This window comes from Phacochoerus africanus, chromosome 14, assembly GCF_016906955.1.
Source record: "Phacochoerus africanus isolate WHEZ1 chromosome 14, ROS_Pafr_v1, whole genome shotgun sequence".
In the NCBI taxonomy this organism is placed as follows: domain Eukaryota; kingdom Metazoa; phylum Chordata; class Mammalia; order Artiodactyla; family Suidae; genus Phacochoerus; species Phacochoerus africanus.
The window spans coordinates 34,054,987-34,078,722 of NC_062557.1; the positions used below are offsets into that span (position 1 = coordinate 34,054,987).

Here is a 23,736-nt window from a genome sequence, read left to right on the forward strand (position 1 = left end):
ATTTCTTGGCTCATGAATGAGGGCCTTGGGGATCCAGGCTCCTTCAAGCCAGATCTCTGGGTGGGATTTAGGCTGACTCTGTAAGAACTGTAGCTTTCGTGGCTCCCAGTTGCCCCTAAGGTTGACAGAGACTTAGCTTCCCATCCCAGTCTCTGAGGCTGGCTCCCCCTCTCCATGAGCAGCCTCTAAAATTGGCACATCTGCTCCCAGCCTTGGACCTGGGCGCTGATTGCAAGACAGAGCTGCTGCCCAGTCACTGGAAGGGCACGTCCCCTCCAATCCCTTTAGTCTCCTCATCCTCTTTTGCTGCTGTGCCAGTGGAATAGCTCACTGGCCGAATAGAACGTTGTCCCCAAATGGCCGTCTTCAACCTAGTAGTTCATTTTTTTGTTTGTTTGCTTTTGTCTTTTTGCCACTTCTTGGGTCACTCCCTCGGCATATGGAGGTTCCCAGGCTAGGGGTCTAATCGGAGCTGTAGCCACCGGCCTACGCCAGAGCCACAGCAACGCGGGATCCGAGCCATGTCTGCAACCTACACCACAGCTCACGGCAACGCCGGATCCTTAACCCACTGAGCAAGCCCAGGGATCGAGCCCACAACCTCCTGGTTCCTAGTCGGATTTGTTAACCACTGCGCCACGACAGGAACTCCATGATGTTCTTTTTCTATGCACTCTTCAGAGATATTTAGGGGTTGGGAGGAAGGTGGGGTATTTACTTAAAGATCAGCAGGGATGAAGAACATTTCTGAAATTAGTAGGGACACAGAATCTGAAGTGTGCAAATCCATTCCCTTACCATGATAGGGCAGTTTTTGTAGAGGGACGTATACTTGACCCTCATGGTCAAGGCCAAGATCTCGGGTCAAGTGCCTGTCTTGGGAAGGGGAGCACTAACTAGCCAGCCCCTGATGGGTTGGTCTAAGGGGATGGCTAGATCACACGAAGATCCAAACCAGAGCCCTTGACCCTCCCTCTGTTCCTTTCTTGGGAACTAAATGGGCCTTCCATTGCTCAAAAGTGAGCAGCTAGTGAGAAGCTGGAGTCCAGAACAGTGCGCAAACTCAGTCAGTATTCAGCCCTAAAATTAACTTTGTCAAAATAAATCTGCAGTTTTTGCATGCTAGTAGCACAGTGCTGGTATTGACAGGAAAAATCATCTGCTTGGGTAGAAACCTTCGTTTAGGAGCACAGCTTAGGAAGGAAATGGATACAAAATAAAAGGCAAATGCACGCCGTGCGTAACACACTGATCTGCCTGCCCCCATGGTTTTATAAGGCAGAGAGATTATCCAGTAATCTGCTAGGGTCACATCAGCTGTGGGGCAGATTTGCAGGCCCAAATGGGGACAAATGGCATTCTTTTGGCTACAAGACTCTTTTAAGGAGGAAAGGGAGGGTGCAGGACGGAAGGCCAGATTTTACAGGCCTGGGAGGGGAAAGTGACTACCATTCTATGAGCCACACTGGACTGTCTTTCAGTCCAAGGGTACTGAGAGAAAATCTCCGCTCTCCCCTCCGCATCCCAGACCCAGGTCTCTCCAGGGAGGACCAAGCGGCAGGACCCCTTGAGAAGAGTGGAGACATCTGGACAGCTGTGACTGTTTGGATTAACAAGCAACCCAGTGAAGCAACACTTCCCATTCCCAGACCAAAGCAACGTAAAGAATTCTTCCTCCAGCTGTTTTCACTGAGTCATTAAAGAGACTAAAAGCAATAGTCAGAGGAAGTTTGGAAAGCCTCCGTTCTATGTAAAACAGAGGTGGATATCTAAAACGTTTTTAAAAAATGGTGTCAGATCCGTCTTGACTTGCCATCTGGTGATACTGTTGCTTGGGACTTGTCATGTCTCTCGTGAGCGCTTCCTTGGAGGCAGCAACCATGCCTTCATCACCTATATATGCCCTTTAGTGCCCAATAGTGCCTGGCACACTGCTGGTACTCAGTAGCCAGCTGATGAATCCAGCTGAACAGAAATGGGTAGGAGACCCAGCCTAAAACCCTCTTCAAGGAAAGTGAGTTTACAGCATGAGAAGAAATATTTGTTTTTTTTTCCTTTTTCTTCCTTTTTAGGGCTGTACCCCCGTGCCACATGGAGGTTCCCAGGCTAGGGGTCCAATCGGAGCTACAGCTGCCGGCCTACATCACAGCTACAGAAATGTGGGATCCGAGCTACATCTGTGACCTACACCACAGCTCGTGGAAACACCAGATCCTTAACCCACTGAGCGAAGCCAGGGATTGAACCCGCAACCTCACGGTACCTGGTCAGACTCGTTTCCACTGCGCCACAACAGAAACCCCAAGAAGAAATATTTGAAACCCATCTTCTCTTGGCTTTGCTCAAGCTGACTGGCAGGGGAGCGTCTCTTCCCAGAGCCAGTCCGGTATATTTCCATCCTCCCTTCTCAGTGGTCAAACCAGCCCATTAGTCCCTCCCGCTCTCCAGCCCAATACCAAGACGTATACACCTGGAGAAGCAGCAGTGCTTCAGAAATGTCTCCATCATCATAGTGAAGTGGTGAAGCTTCTGAGGTATTAATTAATCCATCATAACATTTGTGACCGGTTAACTTTAATTTGTCAAAATAAATCTGCAGTTTTTGCATGTTAGTAATACAGTGCTGGTATTGACAGGAAAAAAATCATCTGCTTACATAGAAACCTTCGTTTAGGAGCACACCTTAGGAAGGAAATGGATACACAATAAAAGGCAAATGCAGGCCAAAGCAGCGAGCCCTAGAGCGTAACAGGCTGGATGTCAGATTTGAGGATTATCTAATACAACCGTTTAGCTGCCAATCTGATAAAGGGGAAGCTCTCGACCAGGTAGGTTACAACCAGAAGGGAAAAACTCTCTGCTTTTTCGTGGGTGGTGGCCGTCGTGCCTTCAACACTTGGTTGAATCAGTTCATCAGCATCAAAAAAATTCCAGTTCCAAGACACAGGAGAATTTCACCACACAACCTACTTGGGCCTCCCCTTCCAGCGGCCCACCGCCACCCCCATCCTGCCAACTCTCTCCCTCCCAAAAGAACACACAACGTGTGACTTTATTATTGCAGACAAGCTTCTTAAGTGAATAAAGAATGCATACAAAATAGCATTTTAACTGAAGTCATACAATGAAGTCTCACTCCTGTTTATTATACAATGAAGTGATAAAACAATCATTTCTAGTATATATCTTTTTTTTTTTTTTTCTTTTTAAGATCTAATACTTTCAGGGTTCTGACAACCACACTCTAACCTGTGGGTAGGGTCCACACCTGCCCCCACTGAGGACTGCTCCTTGGGCCACTGTGGAGGAAGCCTAGGCTGTCTCAATCTTGGAGGACTGCGACTGCCAGCCCAGCCAGAGAGGGACGGCAGGTCCCAGCAGGCAGAGCCAGAACCCGGTCCTGGGGCTGCTTGTCAGGAAATTCGGGCTTCCTCCAAATGTGGCCACTACCTCCCCAATCCAGGCCTCAGCAGGACCAAGGCATGGGCCTTCCCTACACGAGTCCTTCCAGTAGTCCACACATAATGCTCTACATATTAAAAACAAACCATCTTGGTACTGTGGATAGGGACAGTTGTAACAAAGTCATAGCTACATATTTTTCTCTACATTTTGTTTATTGAGACAAACTAATTAAAAGGCACAAACATAGGGCATGTTTACATGGACATTATAACAAACATATACATTAAAAGTGTAGGAATGTGTTGCCTTCCTGCTAAACAGAAAGTTCCTAAGCTTTTATATATACAAAAGTTGTACAATTTAATGTCCTAAAGTACAAAAGATCATTTATAAAATTATTTTACACTAAGTACTATTTATTTTATTTTTTTACTACGTAGTTTAACCCCCTCGAACTGCTTTGTATAATGACACACAGATACCTGTCCCTGATGTAGGAAGTCTGCCTCAGATGCAAGGTATTTTGATGCTTGAACTGACACGGTGGGGTATAAATGGAAGTCGTCTAGTTTGATAGTCAGTCCTGCAAACATTCTGCAAGATTAACACAACTAATATCCATTTCTCTTAACCGCAAGATTAAAAAAGGGAAACACCCAAAACATATTGCAACTTAAAAAAAAAAAAATCAGTTTTGGTTTTAGTAACTTAAAAATGCTTTAAAAACATTAATGTGTGGCATGATGGTATAGAGAGTATCTGTTTCCGTAGCTTTTGGTTTCTACTTTATGTACAGAGATAAAAACATCCTGCTAAGAAATAAAAAGCACATGTCTTAATGTGCACAATCACTGCTGGACTTCTACAGGGAGTGCAGACAGCTGTCTCCCTGAAAACCCCAGAAAGCTGATACGAGTGTTTCCTCGAGAAAAAGAAAAAAGAAAAAAAAAGTGATGTCCATATTTACAAAGTTGAACAAATCTGCACAATACTTGATTAAGAAACGGAAGGAGAAGTAAAAAAAAAAAAAAGAGAGAGAGAGAGAGAGACACTGCTTGTTCTGAAGGGGCATACTACCTAGTTAGTGGTTAGAATAAAAATTGTATACAATTTAATATAAGACATAAACTCTAGTGAGCAACTAACACATCTTTCCCTGCTGAAACATCAACAGGCTGATTGGGAGAGAGAGGGGCATATCACATCCCAGTGCCTCCAGCATCTTCCAATTTAAAGCAATAGATTTTAACTGTTCCAAAGTACTCCTTGGCTCCTCAAGAGGAGTCCCACTGGCCTCCGTTTGTTAGAAGTCTGCCTGTCCGCACACTTGACTTCTCCTCTGTCAGTTGCGGCCTTTTCTCGCCAAAACACAATTTGTATATTTTGTTTTTTCTTTTTAATTTTTTAAAAAAAAGTCCACTACAATGCTATATTCCATCAGGATTAGTATGCTGAGCAATATTTACATCTCCAAATATCAGGTCACAATCCCTATTATATGTTGAAGTTAGAATGATAAATTATCATATGCTTTGCATATCAGAGCTGGTATCACCTTTCCCATAGGGAATGCTGCCTGAAATTAACATATTCCCAAAGGTAAAATGCATATTCTCTGAAATGCATTTTATTATGACAATGCATGTATTTACTCATAAAAACAATAAACACAGACAATTCTACACTAGCTCTCAATCTGTGGATTTAGAACTTCAGGTTAAAATCAGCCATCCACCTTGTACATATGGGGAGAAGAGTTTTGCTAGTGTTTAGAATAAAATGATTTCTTGGGATTAGAAACAGTAATGCTGTTTTGTTTTTTTGTTTGTTTTTTTAATTTTGAAATGGGTTTTGCTTCTTTATGATTGGTTCTAATTCTGGCATTTCATCTTGCCAACTACTATCCTGTTTAAGCAATGCGGTCAGCTAAAAGGAATTTCTGGTTTAACTAAAGTGGTCCAGTGATAAGTGACATACACACCCTACTTTGAACAATCCCAGCCAAATTGGAGAAAAATGCTGCTACACTATTATTAACTAACATAATAAAATCTCCCTTGGTTTACTTTTTGCTTTAATAAACTAAAAGTTAAGTTGCTGGTAAATATTTACTTTAACCCATATTTTGATTTTATAATACTGTTTACCAAGGTGGTGATGTAGGCAAAGCTTGGGGCAAGAAAGGCATGCTCTCTACAGGCCTCATTGCTATATTGAGAGGGGCCGCTAATGTCATAGGCGTGGGCAGGTTCATTGGAGACGTGATGGTGACAGGGTGTGCGATATTCACTGGGGCAGTGACGGGGGTGGGGAGGTTGACTGGGGTGGTGAGTGTTAAGGGAGAGGTCATGGATAATGGACTGGTTATAGTTACAGGGTGCCCTATGTTCATTGGGCTGGTTATGTTAACTGCACTTGAAACATTGACTGGACTTCTCATGCTCATTGCAGCTGCCACTGTGACTGGGTTTGACATAGTCCCAGACGATACAGAGGACGTTATATTGAATGGAGTAGTGAGAGTCACAGGTGTCGTAGCAGCCGTGGAGGTTTGGCACAGGTTAGCAGCTTCTAAAATAAGAAGACAAAAGGATCTTTAGATTCTCAAAAACAGTGAACACAATTCAGTTTCTCAATCAACTTCTTTTAATTAAAAAAGACAGACATTTAATAAATTACAGTTTTCAACCTGGTGGTCAACAGGAAGGGAGGAGCCTTCTGAGCACAAGCCTTGGGGCCAGGAATCCTGGCCTGAGAGCAGATCCCTTTACTGATACTGTGCGCCCAACAAGGACTTAGGCAACTGGTTTAGCCTTGGTGCCTTAGGTTTCGAGTTTAGATTTACCTACTTACCTCATGGTGATGCTGGGAAGATCAGTTAATTTCTGCAAGGCTCTCTGAGGGGCAGAGATACCAGGTAGGGCTAAGTATTCTCACTAGCACTTCATGTAGTTCCTCTGAGTTCTAAAGACTTTCCTGGGAAGAGCCAAGCACCCGCAGAGCTGGGCCAATGGTTACACAATAACAGATAATGAGAAAAATCTTCTCATAAGGCACACCATAACTAGCAGAGAGAGGTGTGTGTCCTCCAGGCTATGTACGCTAAAGCCTTCTCAGAGATGAAGCCACATTCTGTTAAGGTTTCAAAAATCCATCATGTAGGGACTGATAAACAAGCTATTTTAATATCATCTGCTTACTTCAGACTTAGAAAAATCATTCTAGTTAAATCATCTTGTTTCTGGTTATGCTTCTTAAAGATGTTCGGAGAGAGTCAGTTTCCCTCAGAAGCTTTACGTTCTCCTCCTCATTCTGGTTTCCTTTTCTCTGATGCTGCCATAAGCACCTACTTAATGCCTAGTGTCATTTCACTGTACATATCACACACACCATCAACCATACTAAGGGGAGACTAACCAGACTAGGAGACCCTGAAGTGAGTTGGGGGACCCTCGTCCTTGTTATCAGCAAAGCCAGGGCACCTTTTAAGGAAAACTTCCCTCAGAGGTGACCCCTCCAACCCCACCCCTCAAACAAAATTCAGCACCACCTGCTGGTGTGTCAGAAAAGAGCAGTAAGAAGACAGATGGGGGTGCTGGCTGTGGCTTGGCTGTGAAAGTGGAAATGCATTTGAAACTAAAAATGGAGGGCTGCACACACACACCACGGGTGGGTCAAATCACCTCAGGTGGACCCTTGAGTCAGGGAGCAGCCCTTCCTTGATCAGTATGCTGTAACCTTGGCATCACTCCACGCTCCAGATCAGGGATTCCCAAACATGGCCGATGATCAAAATCATTTATCTAGGGAGTTTCTGCTGCGTGTTTTTCTATTTTATTTTATTTTTTTGTCTTTTTAGGGCCGCACCCACGGCATACGTACGTTCCCTATGGGCTAAGGGTCGAATCGGAGCTATAGCTGCCAGCCACAGCCACAGCCGCAGCAACGTGGGGTCCAAGCTGCGTCTGTGACCTACACCACAGCTCATGGCAACGTCGGATCCTCAGGCCACTGAGCGAGGCCGGAGATCGAACCTGTGTCCTCATGGGTGCCAGTCAGGGTCATTTCTGTCGAGCCACCACTGGGACTCCCTGTTGTGTGTTTTTTAATGGCTTCCCAGGAAATTCAATCTTGAGATGTAGATGGAACTTGGGAAATCTATCGACTTAAAAAGCTCCTGAGATGATGATCTGATTGTCATTTAGGTTTGGAAACTTATATTACCTTATTTAAGCCCAATATTTAAAAGGGACCTGCTGATTCTAAGTTCAGGTTTTTAGGTCAGGAGTCTCTTCTCCTCCAAAATGTGATATTTACTAACATGAACACCAACACAGAAGTTTCTCTTTGGTCATTTCCAAAGAGATTCATGCTACAAATGGGAATACAATAGCATTTTGTTTCATGGAGGTCAGAAGATGAGCTAAACAATTGAGTTTTATTGTACAAGCACACTGAAATACAATACCAAGCAGAAGAGTGGAGAAAAAAAGAGAGAATGAGGGAGAAAACCAACTCACTTTTGAGGTGATGGCAGCCTTGCTAAAAATACTCTCCTGTTTTCACCTGGTGAGTTTTCACTCCCCTACGTGCCATCTCCCCACCTTTTCTTTTTAATCTAACCCTGTCCTTTTCTGTACCTTAAACTTTCACCCTTACTTCTCTGAGTAAAATATCCTTCACAATATGCTTTCAACCCACTATACAATTATCACGCCATATAAACAATTTTCTTCCCCACCCCCCATCCTCCACCCCTTCTATTACAAAACATTTTTTCAAAATAATGGCAAATATTCATTTGGAAGACAGGGATAAGCAGCACCTGAGACAAAAGGGAAAGCCTGTCTGAACTGCTGAATTCTTTTTTATTTTTGCTTTTTAGGGCTGCAGCCATGGCACATGGAAGTTCCCAGGCTAGAGATCGAATCGGAGCTGCAGTTGCCGGCCTACACCACAGCTGCTGCCACATGGGATCCAAGCCCAATCTGTAACCTACATCACAGCTCACAAACATGCTGGATCCTTAACCCACTGAGCGAGACCAGGGAGCGAACCCGTATCCTCATGGATACTAGTTGGTTTCTTAACCCACTGAGCCACAATGGGAACTCCTGAACTGTCGCCTTCTTTTCCTCCAATGCCACTAGACATATTAAAAAGAATGTTTTTCCTTTTATCTTCAGCCAAGTACAAGATGTTTAGAAGGGATCTGAGGTGAGGGATAGCTGTGCCACATGAAAGCAAAGGATGGAGGAAACCACACAGCAAAGGAATTAGAGTGGAGACCACATGCAGAAGATCCCTTAAAATTAAAAATAAAACAATAAGACGTGACAAGGGTGCAGGAGGAAAAAAGGAGTCAGTCCTGTGCTGATGATACACCAACAAAATGATTTAACTCAAAGAGCTGCACAATAGTGCAGAAGCCAAAGCTACAACTAGTAAGTTAAAAAGCTGTGTTGAAAATTGATACTCCAACCAATTCTTTATAAGATATACATGAGAGAAAAGCAAACCACTCTCAGTTTTATAACAATTACAGTAAAAGTCACCAACAACTAAAATACATCCATGTTAACCTAACGCCAGCCCCAGTGACAGCCTAAATGAGATTAAGAGGCCAAGAGAAAAGACATCAGCATTATAGTCTGAAACATGTAATAATAAAATTGAGAAAGAACACGGAAGAGCAGAAAATAGCACAGTTATAAGAAAATGAATTTATGTACACATAAGGGTACTTCCTACCTCTAAGAGTGGGACTATTTCAGAAAGGAAAGAAAAGCAGCTCTCAATGCATGGAGGTTGATATAAAAATGAACATAAAAAAGGAATTTTGAGTGCATATAGCAAAGGACTAAGTTTGGCTCCAAATTTGTAATGAAAAGTAAATCAAGAGAAAGAACATGACAGAAAGTACTGAGTTTTTATTTCCTAGTTTAAAAAAACAAAACAAAAAAGTTCTCTGGAAGCTTAGAAGCTTTGTTTCTAATAACCTTAACTTTACCAGAAATTTCCCAGCGTATAGTATTTCCATAAAGCGTTTCCATAAAGCTGGATTCCTTAAGCCTGTGGCTGTGTTACTCTGCTGACTTGGCATACTAAAGGAAAGCCCTTCTCGAGCCATCTCTGAGCACTGGAAGCCTCATCTTACCTTTCTTTCTTGCCTTGACAGCTTCTTCCCACAGTCTCAATGTCTCTACCTGCTTCCCTGGCCAGCTTGTCACATGTTGCTGCTGCTGCTGTTGCTGCTGCTGCTGCTGCTGTTGCTGCTGCTTCTGGTTGCTGGTCTCTTCACTCATGCATGCTACTCCAAAGACAAACCAGAAACACTATATTTACCTTGAAAAAGTGTGGCCATTTTTTCAAAATCTGCAGCTTAGATACCTGACTCCTCATGCCTCCATGATCTTTATCATTTCACTGATAGGTTTTGTTTGTTTGTTTACTACAATCTTTGCTGCTTGTGTCTTTATTGGTCAAAACAGATAAATTAATTTAAAAAAATCTAGAGATCTGCTGCTGTGGCTCAGCAGGTTAAGAACCCAATATAGTGTCCATGAAGATGCAGGTTCGATCCCTGGCCTTGCTCAGTGGGTTAAGGATCCAGCATCGCCACAACATTCGGCATAGGCCAGCAGCTACAGCTTCGATTCGACCCCTGGCCCAGGAACTTCCATATGCCACAGTATGACCATAAAAAGAAAAAAAAAATCCAGAGAGCTAGGGAAAACCAACAAAAAAGAGAAAAGAATGCTATGTTACATTAAAAAGTAAGTGTCTTTTAGGGAGTTCTCGCCATGGCTCTCTGGTTAGCGAACCCGACTAGTATCCATGAGGACTTGGGTTCGATCCCTGGACTTGCTCACAGGCTTGCTGTGGCTGTGGTGTAGGCCAGCAGCTGTAGCTCTGATTCGACCCCTGGCCTGGGAATCTCCATATGCCATGGGTGCGGCCCTAAAAAGACAAAAGACAAAAGACAACAACAACAACAAAAGCATGTGTCTTGTGTCTTTCAGAATGGAACTTGGACAGTATCTGCATGGAATAATTAATGCTCATCAAAACATCTAACATACTTGGTTACTTGACCACAATGATATACATGAAATTTCTGTAAAGTTCATGAAGTTTGATATACTGGATAATAAACCCAAGGTACAAAGGAGCAAATAAGAATGAGATTTAGGGAGTTCCCATGGTGGCGCAGTGGTTAACGAATCCGACTAGGAACCATGAGGTTGCGGGTTCGGTCCCTGCCCTTGCTCAGTGGGTTAAGGATCTGGCGTTGCCGTTGCTCAGTGGGTTAAGGATCTGGCGTTGCCGTGAGCTGTGGTGTAGGTCACAGACGCGGCTCGGATCCTGTGCTGCTGTGGCTCTGGCTACAGCTCCGATTCAACCCCTAGCCTGGGAACCTCCATATGCCGTGGGAGCGGCCCAAAGAAATAGCAAAAAAAAAAAAAGACAAAAAAAAAGAATGAGATTTAAAACACATTAACCATTCTTTCTCATTCCCCTTTGGCCACCTATTTTGAGAATTTAATGTTTCTGCTGCATGAAATGCCTATATAACGGAACACAGAATTAAGAAAATACCTTATTCTGGTGCTTAGGGAGATCTAAAGAAAAAGCCTGGGCAAAAATGCATTTTATCCACAAGTCCCTGGAATACTCTATCTTCAACTCTGAATTAAAGATAAGGAAAGCATTTAAACTTTCAAATGGATATGATAACTCATTTCTCTACAGATTGGGGTTTGAAAGGTAAACTGATTTAACACTGCTTTTATCTTAGGCTCATTAAGGACAATCAGGAGGTAAGAAGCACTTGTGCTTGAGAATCTTCCTAACACTTAACAAAAACAATTAAACTGCCTGGCATAAGATGCAGTTTCTTAGTATGGCTTCTGCTGCCACAACTCCAACATACTAAAGCTTTTTATTCAAACTCACAGTAGAGGGGACACACTGAAAAGCAGCTGCAGGGGAACTGTGCTCTTCAGACAGGGGTGTTATTAGCAGAAAAGGACAGGATTAGAAGCAAAATTAATGCTTTAATTAAACGTCTCCACATAATTTAATTAATATGGAAGAGTGTATCAGTGCTGTCTGTATACATGTATGTAAAGTATATTTCCAACATGCATATACGCTCTCCATTGATGCAACTACACACTTTAATAACAGGGGGAAACATGTAGGGTAAATGTTAATATAGTCCTGAGAACACTAGTGAAAATATCTTCAATACATTATAAAAACATTTAGGTTCCATCAATGTCAAATGCAAAAGAAACACAGTTTCAAGTGGCACCTACTTTTACTGATGCCTTGTTTACATGTGTTACAGTTGATACTTTGGCTCTGCCCGTGTGTCTTTAAGTGGCTGGTGATGTACGCTGCACTCAGGAGCTTCCCACAGATGTTACAGGACACCTTGCCTTCGTGGCGCACCATGTGTGTCCGCAGTCTGTCTTTGGTGGCAAAGGCAGCAGTGCACGTCTGCATGAGGGAGGAAAACTTTTTTTAAATATAGACTATCCTGTTCTACTCATTTTAAAGTACGTTATATTCTAGGTATTATTACCCTACCCATGTCAGCAAGCAGACTGAGTTAGCTGAATTTTAACTGCATGTGTTACTTAAAATCATAATAAAACACTTGGTGAATTTTAGATTCTTACATTCTGGGGAGGAAAAAAAAATGTATCAACAGAGTAGTGAAAAGATGTAAGCTTAGACTCAGTTAAACCTGGATTTAAATCCAGCTTCCCTGGTCCACTAAACAGTGTTATACTGAGCAAGTGAGCTAACCTATCTGAATTTACTTCATCTGTAAAATGAGGATAATACCTACCTCACACAATTACTGGTGGATTAAAAGCCTGGCCCAAGGGCTCACACATAGCAGGTACTCATTCAATGACACTGGCTTCCTTTCTCCAATTGAATTTTTCTTAGAATTCAAATCATTTACTTAATAAAATCAGTCATTAACAAATATAACTGAAAGAAGCCCAAAAAGACTTCCAGCCACAAACCAGAATTACTGATGCCTAAAACAGTCATTTGATTTAGCAAGATTCTTAACCTTTTCTTACCAGAATTTGTGCTGAATACAATCATTGACATGAATAGATTTTCAAACCACCAGAAAATGCTCCAATTTGGCAAAAGCAGAGTAAAACCCAAAAAGAGGTAGCATTTGTGAGAAAATTCATATTTTCTTCTATTTTAGTTAAAACAACCTGAACCATCAGCCCAGAAGTTAAGTTAAAGCACTTCATTCATTTATTCATTTCAAATACACAACAACCTCTGACCTCTGCAAGATAATAATTTTTTTCTCTTACAACAATTGTTTCCCAAGGAAAGAAAAATGTAGCTTAATAAAAACAACACATTTACTTTTTTTTTGCTTTTTATGGCCGCACCTGTGGCATATGGAAGTTCCCAGGCTAGGGGTCGAATCAGAGCTGCAGCTGCCGGCCATAGACACAGCAATGCAGGATCTGAGTCGAGTCAGCAACCTACACCACAACTCATGGCAACGCCCGATACTTAATCCACTGAGCGAGGCCAGGGATGGAATCCACATCCTCATGGATACTAGTCGGCTTTGTTACTGTTGAGCCACAATAGGAACTCCCACATTTACATTTTTAAATCTTGCCTCACGGAAATAAAAGCTGTCATTTATATTTCATAAAACTAGAATTCAAACGGACCACATTTACTCAAGTCAGTGATTTTAAAACTATTCAAGAACGGTGAGATTTGATTGGCTCAGACCTTCTGGATAATGTGCATTAAGTGCTACACTAAGGATAAGTCATTTTAACTCTTACTTGGCATTTGAAGGGTCTTTCTGTTGAATGGACATGTTTTACGTGACAGCTTAAGTGGTCAGGCCTGTGAAAGAGAGAGTTTCAACAGAAGATGTAATGGAACAAACATAGAGAAATGCTACTTACTGTGATGTTTACATGCTTGGCAGATTTGGGTGGGGGCATTTTAAAGAAAGCTAGCAGAATTACCAACTTCCCCACCCCCCAGTGCAAGCCTCCTTACCTCTCTTACCATAAACGAAAGTCTTAGTCCTTTACCTGTTAATTTTCTCTCTTAGTCAACATCAAATTAATATTAGGTCTTGATTCTTTACAATCACAAAATACCCAAAGTTTAGTCCTAACACTTGCCAGAGACAAGTGTTACTATATTAAGTTTAAAAGCCTTTAAAAATGAAAATTAGTGAAATGTTAGTAACCACAGAAAAATGGGAAAAACGTTCTTCTAAAAGTTTTAGGAGTATCCAAGGTCACCCAAACTTTCAGGATATGTTTCTTTGATTTGTGCAGTGAATCTCATGTCTAGTCATCCAACTGAATTAAAAACTGATGGTTTTGCAGTGATACAAAGTATTGACGTGCCAAATGAAGGCCTGAGTCCACCAAAGCACTTCCTAAATGAAATAAGTTAGTCACTATGTCACCGCTTGTCAACCACACCAAACTGGGTTTAGACACAGAGGTGTAATACCTTCATTCTGTCACCAACCTGCACTAATAACACAGGCCTGCACATGTCTATTCTCACACAAACCTTTTAGATCACATAGAGATTGTACTGAAGCCATAATGGGGAAAAAAAAAAAAAAAAAAAGAAGCAAAGCAAAATGCAGTACCTTGAGAAGCCTTTCCCACAAACACTGCAAGTATAGGGTTTGGTGATGCCTCCTTCATGAGACCTCACATGGTAAGTCATCCGGTCCTTCCTCTTGAAGCGCTGGTTACAAATAGGACACTCGAAGGGTTTTTCGTCCGAGTGGGAGAGCTTGTGCCGATTGAGGTGGTACACATCTCGGAAGGCCTTCCCACACATCTCACAAGCATGGTTCTTCTTGACAGGCTTACTGGGTTTCTTGACCGACTGGGTCACGGGCATAGCTGTGGTGCTGGCACTGCTGCTGGGGTTGGTGCCCGAGGAAGATGTAGTGACTGTTGACAAGATGCCTGCAATGGTTGAGACCAACGAAGTTCGGCTGCTGTCCCCAGCGATGGTGGAGATAAGGGGAACCACCGTGGTGGGGGTTTTCTTTGGCCGGGACACCAACTTGATGCCTGTGTGGCAGGACTCGTGGCGCCTCAGGTGATAGCTGTCCCTGAAAGCTTTACTGCAGTAAGTGCACACAAAGGAAGTTTTGGGTTTTTCTTTCTTAATCCCAATGGCATCCTTTAATGTTTCTGGAGCAGCCTGAGGTTTCTGAGTTATTGGTATTGGGAGCAATGGTTTCTGATCAGGGGGTTCCACAGCAGAGCTCAGGAGGGGCAGCAAGCTGTTCTGTGCTGCCTGCTGTTGGTGATGGGAGGCTTCATGGGCCTAAAACCAAACATTTACACTTCAGAAACTCAGCCTCTCACAATGACCTTCAACATTCAACAAGCTTCAGACAATAAAGACCAGAAGAAATAATCAACAAGCCTGGAAGCTACTCTCTGCAGTGGAGGTGCAGTAGCCACCTAGTTACTCTCAGAGCTCCTAACACGAAGCATTAAAATCACTGCACAGACACAAAACTTTTGCGAATAAGTTGCTGACAGTGATCTTGCTTGCAAACAGCTGACTAAACTACACACCACCCTGGTTCATAAGGGACACACCAGCTGATGAAATCAGTCTGCATTAGTCTGTCAGTGCTGAAACCAAGTTTAAATAACTTGTCAAAAAAATTACACTCCAGACTTAAGTATTTAACAGTACCTTACTGCAGTAATGCACAAACCGCGCGTGCGTGCGCACAAACACATACACACACACACACACACACACACAATCATCTATTTGTCTAATTTCTACCCAGGAAAAGAAAGGCACTGTGTCACTCCTCCTTTCCATCAGAAACCTAATGACTGAAGAAGGAGGTTGTTGCTAAGTGACCAAAGGAATCTAGTTCTCTGACTACGTGTGCTAGTTGTTAAGTTTACTTTTAAGGTTTTCACTTAACTAAAAGATTTGGTTGAAATGGAACCTGCTGTTAATCAACCTGAAGGCACCCGTGAAGGCAGCCCACAGCAAAACACCTGTCAATTGTTTCTCAGTTTAATCTTACACTACAAGCCTGCATCCTTTAGCAACACTAGTTGTTTGTTTAAACCCTAAACTCTCCAAGAGAGACTACTAAGAGAAAACACACCATAAATAATTAAAATTCCTTTCATTTTCACCTTCTTCTAGCAGTTGTAGGTCTCCTTAAAGCATTAGACATTTGCTGTTATAATGTGCTTCTCTACTCCCAAACTAGGGGCTGGACACTGCCTGGAAATGTTTCAGCTGCACTGAAACCAAAATTTCATTGTGGAGCAGGTCCTTGGTATTTATGAGTAGTTACTCTCTGGTTTTGAGTCTTCCAAAATTCTCCACTACCTCCACAGTGATAAACATTTAGGAAACGATGGAAAAAATTCCTGAAATAGTTCTTCCTAATATGTTGTGCTTTTTTTTAATCAACATTGTGTTTGAACTCTTCACAGTGAGCCCCAGCCCCTATGCTTGAGTTTTGTTATCCTAAAAGGATACATGCACTCAGAGGTAAGCGATCCAATATTTTAAGCACACAATGTCCTAGTAAGGGCCCATCCCATCATCTTAGACACCCTAGATACTTATTTACCCTTCTCACTCTATAATCATAAGTCCTACAGTTAACTCCATTAAGGAGAAAAAAACACAGGGACAGACAGTCACACTCACACAGAGCTCCTCTCCTGACCAGTAAGAACATCTACCACACACCGCTCCATGTTACTCTGTGCTTAGCTGTTTACTCCACATTAACAGCTAAGCCTAGAACCAACTCCCCCGGATCATTAGGTGGGGTATCCAGAGTTACCACTTTCAATTTAATAGTCTTAACTGACTCTATCTTTGAGTCCTAGAAGTACTCATAGAAACTGTGTACTTACTTATGAGTATCCTTCTGGACTTAGTGCTCATAATGAATTACAGTCCACTTTCCATTTAATTTATGGAGCTTCTGTAAGTGTCAGGGTCCTACCCAATTGACATCAGCAGGAACTTTACAGACTCCAACCTGACTGTAGGATACCCAAGTTTCCATACAGTATACAAACGGTTAATAGCTGAAGATAGCTCAACATATACTATTTCAAAGGCTAACTAACAGATCAGATAATAGGGAATGCAAATCTTCTGGACAAAGTTCAGACTTATAATGTTTAGAGGCATTTTTCAATTCTAAACAACCATTAGTTCGATGGAGTACTAAAAGCACTTACTGCCATTTTACCAATTCAGATGTCTGTGGCAACATAAAGTATTTTTACAGCATTGCTGAGGCTCACTCTCACACGAGGGTCACACCAGGTCCCTGCTTCTTGGGTGAAATGCTGTAGAATGCCTCGACCACTACAGGAATCACTCTCTGAGGATTCCTAGGATCCCCACACTTCTACATGAAGCCTTCTAAGAGGGGAACTGGATTTCCCCAACTTGTTCTCTGGGGGAGAGACAGAGTAAAATAACAACCATGGCCTGCCTTCAGTTAAGTGATTTAAAATATATATATATAACTTCTGGGTAAACTTTTATTTGACTACCATCATCAAACCAAAGTTTTCATTTCATCTCCCATCTCTTTCAACTGCAAGGCTTTTTTAACCCTGCCCGAGCTTTCCTTTAACTGGGGCTGGCAAAAAACAAAGCAGAAATGTTATTTCATCACCCAGGGTGGTAGGATATGGCACCGTGAAATTTCCAGTGCCAGAGGGCAAAAGATTTTGTTCTGAAAGAAATTAGCATCAGTGAGTCATATCTTGAATGTCCTGTTAGGAGAATCATTCATCAAACATTTTAACAACTATGGCTTTCACTTTCCACCAGGTTATTTGGAAAGCAAATTGTTTTCAAATATAAATTCAATAGGATGCTCCAGGAAACAAACAAGAGAGTTTAACTCTCCATTTCCCCCAGTGAAAATTACTTAAAACTGGAACTGAGTAAGTCTATTCATACCTTTCCAGAGAAAAGACTGAAATATTCTCTTTACCCATTCAACTGTCCTCGGCTCTAAATTATAAGTTTTCCAACAATTTTCACTGCACACATTGCCAAGCCCAGGATCAAATATTAGCTTTCACACTTCTCCATCAGGTGGAAAAAAAGATTTTAATAGCTGAAAAAAAAATTAAATAATATAAAATCTAATTAAAAAGGTGATCAATAAATGCTTGGCATTTGCTTTACCCAGGAAAAGAATAATTAAAGTATTCTAAAAGACTTTTTAACTAGTTTTCCAAAAATTAGTTATGGGTTTCTCCTTCACATAAGGACCCGCCCCTCCCCTTAAATCTCCATGAAGAGAGAGCATGGTTAATATGGTAAATCTAAATCATGTGAAAATCGCTTCAGTGGCCCATTAATCCCATATTTTTAAATGACCACTTGAAAGATTTTCTAGAGAGGGCATTTGCCACCTTTACACCAACCTGGATGCAAGCTAGTTACATATCATTTCTTTTCCAATGCATTTTAAATTGACTTATGACATTAAGGAGCTCATTAAATGTTACAACAATACTAGATCAGAATGAGAAAAGGGTCAAGTTAGTAAATTCCGTAGTTTTGAGTATGTTCAATTTTAGGAAGCCTGGATATATCTCAACAATTACTTAAAAACCAAATTACTCACATTGGAAAGAACATACGTCTTAAAACAATAAATTATCTCTACACAACAGGCAATATTTGAATTATCCAATTCCCCATATTAACTCCACTGGGATGGGTCCAGGGGCTGGGAGGATTTTTTTTTTTTTTTTTTAAATTGTGCATCCGTTCCTGGTTAGTTCCAAAAGGTCTCAAGCGCCCAAGCTACACATTTGGGATTTGACGAAGCTATTCAAAGAAGGAAAATAACTCGGAGAGGCGGGAAGAACGCACTTAGAGTGCCGAGCTTCCTAACCTCCTCCAGTTCGGAAGTTTCCCCGTGAGCTCATCACTACTGCACACTAAGTGCTTCGTTTGCAAATAGTAACGAAGCAGGGGGAAAAAAAATAAGTCCTAGGTCTTCCAAATAGGGGTCTCCACCTAAAGTGGGAGGGCAAGAGGATGGCCAACGTATCGGCCACAATCACCTTCAAGTTTCTTGCAAAAAGTGAAGACCAACACCCCACGAATGACTCATCCTGGGGGCTTTGTAAGCGGACTTTGTTTGCTCTCTCCACTTGCCGTCTCCCCCACTTGGTGGGAGGAAACGTTCGAGGTGGGACGAGAGAGAAACGCACCCCGGGAGAAGGTGGGGCCTCCCGGAGTCCCGACCCCCCCCCCCCGCCGCCCCCGCCTCCCCGCGCCCGGCCGGGGGATTCCCCGGGCTGAATGAGCCGGCGGGAGAGCTGGACAGAGGGAGAGGGTGTCAGCTGCCAAGGCTCGGCAGGGGCTTGGGAAAGAAAAGACGTAAAGCCAGTGAAAAAGTTTGGGGAAGGGACACACATTCGCGACGCCCCCCCAAATGGTGTAAACACGAGGGGGGGGGCGGCGGGAAGAGGGAGTGGCGGGGAGCCCAGGGATACCCGCTATTCACGGGGATGGGGGGGTGTCAGAAAGTCAACACACACGCACAAAAAGAGGAGAGGGAGGTGAAAAGAACGGAGAGTGAGTGGAAGATGGATGAAGTGGGGGGGGACTGAGTAGGACGTGGGGACCCCCCTCACCCCACGGTGCGGGCCCGGGCCCGGCGCGCCGTGGCCGAGTGGACCGCGCTATCCAGCGGCCCGGCGCCCTCCTTTCTCTGGGCCGCGAGTGGTGACAGCGACCGGCCTCCTCCCTTCCCCTTCAGGGCGGGAGGAAAGGGTGTGTGCGTGTGTGTGCTGGGGGGGCCCGGGGTTCACCCCGAGGCCTGCTCTCTTCCCCGCACCCCGTGAGGCCGCCTCCTTTCACCTCAGCAGCCCCGCTCCGCCGGGGCGGGCGGGCGGAAAAACAAAGGGGGATTAAGGCCGGGCCGGAGAGCGGAGCCGGGAGGGAGGGGAGGAGGAGCGCCCGCCCGCCAGCCCGGGGCCCGGCCCCCCTGTCCCCCCCGTGCCCCCCCCGGGGGGGGCCCCAGTACCTGGAACAGGAACGCGGTCCAGTTGGCCTCCATGGCTGCGGCGGCCGACCCCCCTCCTCCCCACTCCCCCCGCTCGGGGAGCCTCCTCAGCCGGAGGAGGCGACAACAAAGCGGCGGCGGCGGCGGCGGCGGCAGCGGCAGCGGCGGCTCCTCAACATGGCAGCGCCGAGCGCGGCCACTTCCGGTAACCTCCGGGACGCACCACCGCCGCGGCGAGCGCGGGCGGGGGGGGAGCCCCGACCCGGCCGCCGCCGCCCCCAGCGGCCCGGACCCCTCCCGGGCGTTCCCGCGGCCGGCTCGCCGTCTCGGAGCTCAGCCAGGGCCCGCCGGCGGTGGGGTCAGGGCCCCCGCGGGGGGGCTGGGGTGGGGCGGGGGGCGGGGATGGGGCGCGGCGTCCCCCCCCGCGGGGGTGTGTGGTGCTGCGGTCCGTGGCTCAGGCAGCTGGAACAGGGGGAGCTCAGGAGAGAAGATGGAGGACGCCAGGGTCTGGCGCTGGCTCGCTGGGCAAGGCTGGGCCGGCTCTCGTGACTCAAACCCGATGCCCAGTAGCATCGCTTCCCTATCAGACCCTCAGGGGAAGGCACAGACGGCAGCGGTCACCTGGCTCGTCAGGCCCTTTTTTGCGCAGCACAGTCCCTACCTCCAAACTGGGGGAAGCCCCTTCGACTTGGAGAGTCTCTCCACTCTGGTATTTCATCTCAGCGAAACCTTCCGCACTCTTGCTAGGATACTCATCTAACTCTGAGTGGCCTTCCAACTCAAGCAGGGAATCCCACTGGGGTGCAGCCACAGATCTTCCCTGGGCGGAGGGAGACACTTCCCACGCGTAGAGGTGTCATTGCTGGGTTATTCTTGGGTGAAGGGCTGAGCGTCCCCATCTTCCCTTTAACTCCAGATATGATGTGAAATTCTACCAAACACCCCCTCTCCCGCCAAAAAAAAAAAAAAAATTTTTAAAGTATAGGCAAATTATTTCAGTCTTTTAGTACAGTCTGCGCCCTCACCCCCCAAAACAAAAATCGAACTTCTGGTTGGACAGCGTCAGATGTCACTGAGGTGACCCTAGCCTGTTTGCAGTTCCAAGTCTTCCGTGTAGGCGTCACTGCTACTGGAACTTTGTATGATGATGCCCTGAACATTTTCTATCCATTCCTCACATAGAGGTAGCTACTGGGAATATTAGAAACAAGCTATTATTATACAAGTGCCTCAAGTCCAAGAAGTCTCCTGTGGCGGGAAATGAGGGGGCAGACTATCAATGATATTTTTATTAACTCTGGTTTTAAAAAATCCCTCAGATGGTCACATTATTTCAAGGCTTCAACATCTTTCGTAACTGACTCTTATCTCATCCGCTCCATTTATTCCTCTTAAGTCACATTCTAATCGAGGTCACCATCTCTGACTTCCCCCATACAGACACAATAAAAATAATACGGTGGCAGAATTCTATTGGTAAAAGAGACTGAGGAGGTATAGTAATTTGCCAGTCTGTGTTTCCTTTCCATCCACTACACACGTATACCCCTTTCCCTCAGTCACCAGAATGCAGGGGGTGGGGGCTGCAAAACATTGGTCTGGTTCCTTTTAGAGGCGATTCTCTATTGGACACTGCCAGGAGGCCTGGGGGATGAATGAGAAGCTCTGCAGTGTTTGGATCAGTGGCAGAAGCAGGTGACTTGGTCAGCCTAAGACGGGGGGCAGAAAATGAATAGTTCCTGATTATATTCCTTAGCTAAACTGCTACAGTGGCCCCTAAGTCTCCTACAAATGTCCATTAGTCACTTTTGGAAAGAGAAATAAAATGCCTAAGTTTATATGTATATAAGATAAGGAGAGAACTAAGATGTAAACTTAAGGAGTTAACTAGGTAAGCGAAAACCTTTTTGCTCTGACCGTAGACACTGCATATTCTTTTGTTTTCGTTCAGTAAATGCAAGTCTCTGCTTCTTCCCTGTCTGTCTTAACATGTTCATTTCAAGGTCTCAGTACTACATCTCCTCAGTTTTTCTCTTCCCCTGTATAGCCTCTCCTACTTTGCTGCCTTTCAAACTGGTGAAAGTGAGACTTCAGGATTATGAAAACTAGTACTAAATGAAGACCATTTTTCTAATGACGATATTGAACATCTTTTCCCAGGATCTAGAAAACCCTTCTCTAGCGAGCCTTCTCACAGTACCTCTGGAGAGGGTTTTCCCCACTACCATAAAGTAGATGTCCAGTGAAAAACGGTCCAGTTCTCATTGTTGAAGAGCTGGGATTCAGAAGTATCACTTTTCTTGAAGCAAATGGCTTTGTTTTTTTTTTTTTTGGCTGTGCCCACAGCATGTGGAAGTTCCCAGGCCAGGAATCGAACCTGCACCGAAGGTGACAACGCCAGATCCTTAACCGGCTGCACCACAAGAGAACTCTGTGTAAACGGCTTAATTTTTCTTTCTAACCATGAGATGAAACCAGAGTTCCTGATTGCTCCCCAAACCCTCCTTTAAAGAGAAAAATTAACGACCTTTTAAATTCAGATGAAATGTTAAATCTTGGGATATTTTCTCTGGAAAAAGTTTGGAAAACAGTACTCAAAAACCTTCAGCTCCAACTGTTTTGAGGAATGTAATGAAACTAAGATCAAAGACTCCATCCTTAGGACAGACAAAATCTTTAACCACAAACAAAACTCCTCCTCCTCAAGCAGGCTTCCACAGATTGTACTAAGGTCCATCAAAACACTAGCAATGTCAAAAGACAATAAATTCCTCTTGATTATTGTAAAGAAAAAAAAAAAACTTTCAGTGGTGTCACCTCCAGATAGGATGAATAAACCGAAATGTCTGGTAACTAAGCCAAAAAACACAAGTGCTTACATCCACCCAAATAAAATTCACATTCCCTCCTCACCCTGTCTTTCTATCCATCTCTCCTACTCCGATGTGTATAACCTGTCACTTTATCTTTCAGGGCCCCAGTTTCCTCATTTGGAAAATGAGGACAAGATAAATACCTAACTCACAGAGGTGTCTTACGGATTAAATGAGAAATGTATACAAAAAACTAGACCATTTTCCTGGATTATAACAGGTGCTAAGTAAATATTTTTATTGGTGCTATTGAGTGGTTCTAGATTAACTTTTGGGCTGGGAACTCTATGTAAGAGCTCTGAGCCACCTCCTCTTACTTTCTCTCAAAATAACAGGTTTTTTCCCCATGCCCCATGCCTCTCTCCTTCAAAGAGCCCTAAGGGGAATAGCCAAAAGGCTAATGACACATGACAAAAGAAGAGACCTATTAAGATCAGCTTTTCTCAAGACAACTTTTAGCAAACGCTAAAAGGCAACAGGATATTTCCTTCCCATTTTGGAAAGGATTTTAAAATCCTGTGGGTACATTAAGGACTAAGATTAGATTCACGAGCCTAGGAATAGAAACTCTCTGCTATTGTCAATTACCTTTCCCAGGTAAGACTGCCCAACAAACCAAAACCAAGTCAAATTCAAAACTTTTTGTAGAGACCATCCAGTTAGAAGCTCCAGACTGGCAGTTAATGCACTACTTAACTCTTCATGCAAGAAAGGTAGAACTGACAATTAACAGGTCTACTAATAAAAACCAAGACTGCAATATTTAGAAATACCAGAAACATCAGCCAGAGAGAAATGTTACCCTTCATTACCAGCCTCAATGGAATCCAGAAGGAAGCATACTCTACCAGACCAAAGGGAACAGCCCCCTGCCCCAGCCCCAGCCCCAGCCCCAAGACAAAAGCAAAAGCGACCAAGCTTGGGGAGAGAGGAAAGCAGAAGTAATCTCACTCCCCTCCTCCCTGCTTAGGGTTTAAGCCAATTGCCTGTGGCCCATGTGGTCAGAAGTTGGGTTTGTGTTTCAACTTTACTACCTAAAGTGTAATACTAGTTATTTCTGCTCTAACTAGTAAGGTGAGCAAGAGGAAACAACAAAGAATTTTTCCCCTAAATACCTATTTAAGTTCCTTGACAGCTGGAACATAGTCACAGAGAATAAAGGGAATGGGGAACAAATCTACCCATTTTCCTAGTAGACGTTTAATTCATCTGGTAGTAGAGGGTCCTTATACAGTCTACTAAGAAAGGCCACATACCCAAGATGCCAAAAACAAGTCCAAAGCCATGGAAACACATCTATCACCTTAACGCTTCTTTGAAAAAAGGTGCCAGAAATCAATGCTCAACCTATTAGTT

The 23,736-nt window shown here is 43.9% G+C and overlaps 2 protein-coding genes across 8 annotated transcripts; one reads left to right on the forward strand and one right to left on the reverse strand.

Annotated features, from left to right (window-relative positions):
* Positions 1–2,557: 2,557 nt before the first annotated feature.
* VEZF1 (vascular endothelial zinc finger 1) lies at positions 2,558–19,744 on the reverse strand. Of its 7 annotated transcripts, none has more exons than XM_047756592.1 (8): positions 19,529–19,744; positions 17,474–17,599; positions 16,704–16,924; positions 14,093–14,787; positions 13,257–13,320; positions 11,727–11,928; positions 9,563–9,718; positions 2,558–5,976 (listed from the first exon to the last, which is right to left on the reverse strand). In XM_047756592.1, the coding sequence occupies exons 3-8, from the start codon at positions 16,707–16,709 to the stop codon at positions 5,549–5,551; spliced, it is 1,551 nt and encodes a 516-aa protein (XP_047612548.1). In that variant the 5' UTR covers positions 16,710–16,924; positions 17,474–17,599; positions 19,529–19,744; the 3' UTR covers positions 2,558–5,548. The 7 variants fall into 7 exon arrangements, with proteins under 7 accessions (XP_047612548.1, XP_047612550.1, XP_047612549.1 ...); XM_047756594.1 differs by having other exon boundaries at positions 9,563–9,715; positions 11,727–11,910; positions 19,529–19,718; XM_047756593.1 differs by lacking the exon at positions 17,474–17,599.
* LOC125113859 (glycine-rich cell wall structural protein 2-like) lies at positions 19,560–20,481 on the forward strand. Its single transcript, XM_047756801.1, has one exon. The coding sequence runs from the start codon at positions 19,560–19,562 to the stop codon at positions 20,265–20,267; it is 708 nt and encodes a 235-aa protein (XP_047612757.1). The 3' UTR covers positions 20,268–20,481.
* The last annotated feature ends 3,255 nt before the right edge of the window (positions 20,482–23,736 follow it).

Bases quoted from the DNA above. Each gene is read 5' to 3' on its own strand.
- VEZF1 (XM_047756588.1), bottom strand. From the start codon at position 19,561: ATGGAGGCCAACTGGACCGCGTTCCTGTTCCAG. The intron at 11,929-13,256 runs GTAAGAGTTAAA...ATTTAAAAAAAG, and splicing joins AAAGACCCTTCAAATGCCAA to TTTTCCTCCCTCATGCAGAC. The intron at 5,977-9,562 runs GTAAGATGAGGC...TTCTTATTTTAG, and splicing joins TGTCAAGGCAAGAAAGAAAG to AAGCTGCTAACCTGTGCCAA.
- LOC125113859 (XM_047756801.1), top strand. From the start codon at position 19,560: ATGGCTGCGGCGGCCGACCCCCCTCCTCCCCACTCCCCCCGCTCGGGG.